We start from the raw sequence: 2,142 nt of genomic DNA on the forward strand, positions 1-2,142 counted from the left end.
CCTCTCTCTCTTTCTGCAATAAAAAAAAACGTTTTCTGAAATGATGTGTACGCAAGTGCGTATCTGCGCCTAACAAAGGTGTCACTACGCACGACTGAAATGTTACGTTTATAACCGTAGCAACAGACCTCAGATGAGCCCAGACGCTCTGCGGCTCTTGTTTAAAGATAAGGATTTGCACGTAGCTCTTTACACCCAACTGTCTCCAGCCAAAAAAGCAATGGTCACGGGTTAGCGGTTTGTAAGCCCAACTGAACATGTTAATGTGAGCGCGATAGATCAGTATTTCAGTATTTCAGTATATCAGTATTTCAGCTCTAGATAAGAGAATGTGGATTTTCCCGAAGTAAAGACTTGCACATAGCTCTCTTAACCCAGCTGTCTACAGCCTAAAAGCAATGGTCACAGATTGCGCATTTGTAAGCCTAACTGAGCAGTAATTAACATTAGTTAGTGTGTAAGCAATAGATCGGTATTTCCTGACGGCGCAAAATCGATTGACTTCAGTTCGATGAGATTGCAGCCCCAGCTGAGGAGGAACGCGACGTAGGAGGAGAATGTGCCGTCGTCGTGGAAGACCAAGTCACAGAGGCAGTAGCGAACGACGCGGAGGGACCAGACGTCGCGGCGGTGTTGCGGTGGCGCGGTGGCGCGGTGGCGCGGTCGCCGCCGCGGGATCCACTGCAGGTTAACGTGGACAGCGTGGTAAGTCGGCGTCACAGTGAGTCTCGGCATAGCACAGGCATTTGCTGCTGTCGCCGTTACTGCAGTTGGCACCTGTTAGTAGTGGCGTCGAAACCATTGCTGCTGTAGTCGATGCTGCAGTCATGCAGTGCCGTGTCATACGCACCGTGCGTCGTTCGTTCCTCCCCCTTACGGACCTCCTTCCCCCTTACGGACCTCCTTCCCCCTTACGGACCTCCTTCCTCTTCATACCTCCCCTTTTTCTCGGAACCAGTTTCTCTCGTTGATGAGCGCAGGGCTCCCTCTTGATGTTTTAAAGTTTGAGCCAAGACTTGAGCCACCAATTTTTTTTAGCCACCATTGAAAAACTATAGCCACAGTTCACTTTATCGTATGTGCTAAGCAAGGCATAAACAGGTGATGGGTATGAGAAAAGAGGCGTACAAAAACATTTTTAATAAAGTAAAAATGAAATAATGTAGTTTAGTTTAATTTAGTTTTTGTCTACACAAAACTAGGTTGTTGCACGGTAGTTGCACCAAAGGACTACGTTACGGCATTTTTTTAGTACTAAAACAACACTGCAATTTGACAATTTCGTTATTAAATCGTAATTTTGTGAGCAGTTAAATCATCTGCCGCGACGAAGACGACCCACGCGGATCGACGCGAAAACCCCCGAAAAACGTGCGAAATTCGCTACCGCGCACCGTGCGTCGTTCCTCCCCCTTACGGACCTCCTTTCTCTTCACACCTCCTCCGTTTTTTCTGAGCCAGTTTCTCTCGTTGATGAGCGTCTGGTCGGTGACGGGCACGCACGAGTGAGGCTTCCTCAGGTCCTGCAGTTCTTTAGCATCTCTCTCTCTCCTGCTTCCGCAGATGCAGTTGTTTCCGGACGCGCAGCGGGAGCACGTAGAGGCGCTCGTCCTTGCGCACGTGAACTACCCGGACATTCTCACGACGGTCTGCAACGTCATGGTCGAAACAAAGTACCCGAAGGTTCCTCAGGTGAAAAAGTACAAGAGCAGGGAGCGGGACGGCAACGCACAACAGACTGTCCAGGTGAGTCCAGGTTAACGAGTTAGTAGTGCTGTTATGGTAATTGTTAGTTAACGAGTTGGTAGTATAGTTAACGAGTTGGTAGTACTGTTATAGTAATTGTTAGTTAACGAGTTGGTAGTACAGCTAACGAGTTAGTAGTACTGTTATGGTAATTGTAGGTTAACGAGTTGGTAGTACGGCTAACGAGTTAGTAGTACTGTTATAGTAATTGTAAGTTAACGAGTTGGTAGTACGGCTAACGAGTTAGTAGTACTGTTATAGTAATTGTTAGTTAACGAGTTGGTAGTACGGCTAACGAGTTAGTAGTACTGTTATAGTAATTGTTAGTTAACGAGTTGGTAGTACGGCTAACGAGTTAGTAGTACTGTTATAGTAATTGTTAGTTAACGAGTTGGT

The 2,142-nt window shown here is 46.9% G+C and overlaps 1 protein-coding gene across 1 annotated transcript in view; it reads left to right on the forward strand.

Moving 5' to 3' along the window:
• Window positions 1-2,142, forward strand: part of LOC106816543 — a 34,814-nt gene that overhangs the window by 29,429 nt on the left and 3,243 nt on the right. The window contains exon 10 of the mRNA XM_014821168.1: window positions 508-705. Within this exon, the coding sequence (XP_014676654.1) occupies window positions 508-705 (198 nt within the window). The remainder of the gene's footprint in view (window positions 1-507; window positions 706-2,142) is intronic.

Source organism: Priapulus caudatus, unplaced genomic scaffold, assembly GCF_000485595.1.
Source record: "Priapulus caudatus unplaced genomic scaffold, Priapulus_caudatus-5.0.1 Scaffold1409, whole genome shotgun sequence".
NCBI lineage: Eukaryota > Metazoa > Priapulida > Priapulimorpha > Priapulimorphida > Priapulidae > Priapulus > Priapulus caudatus.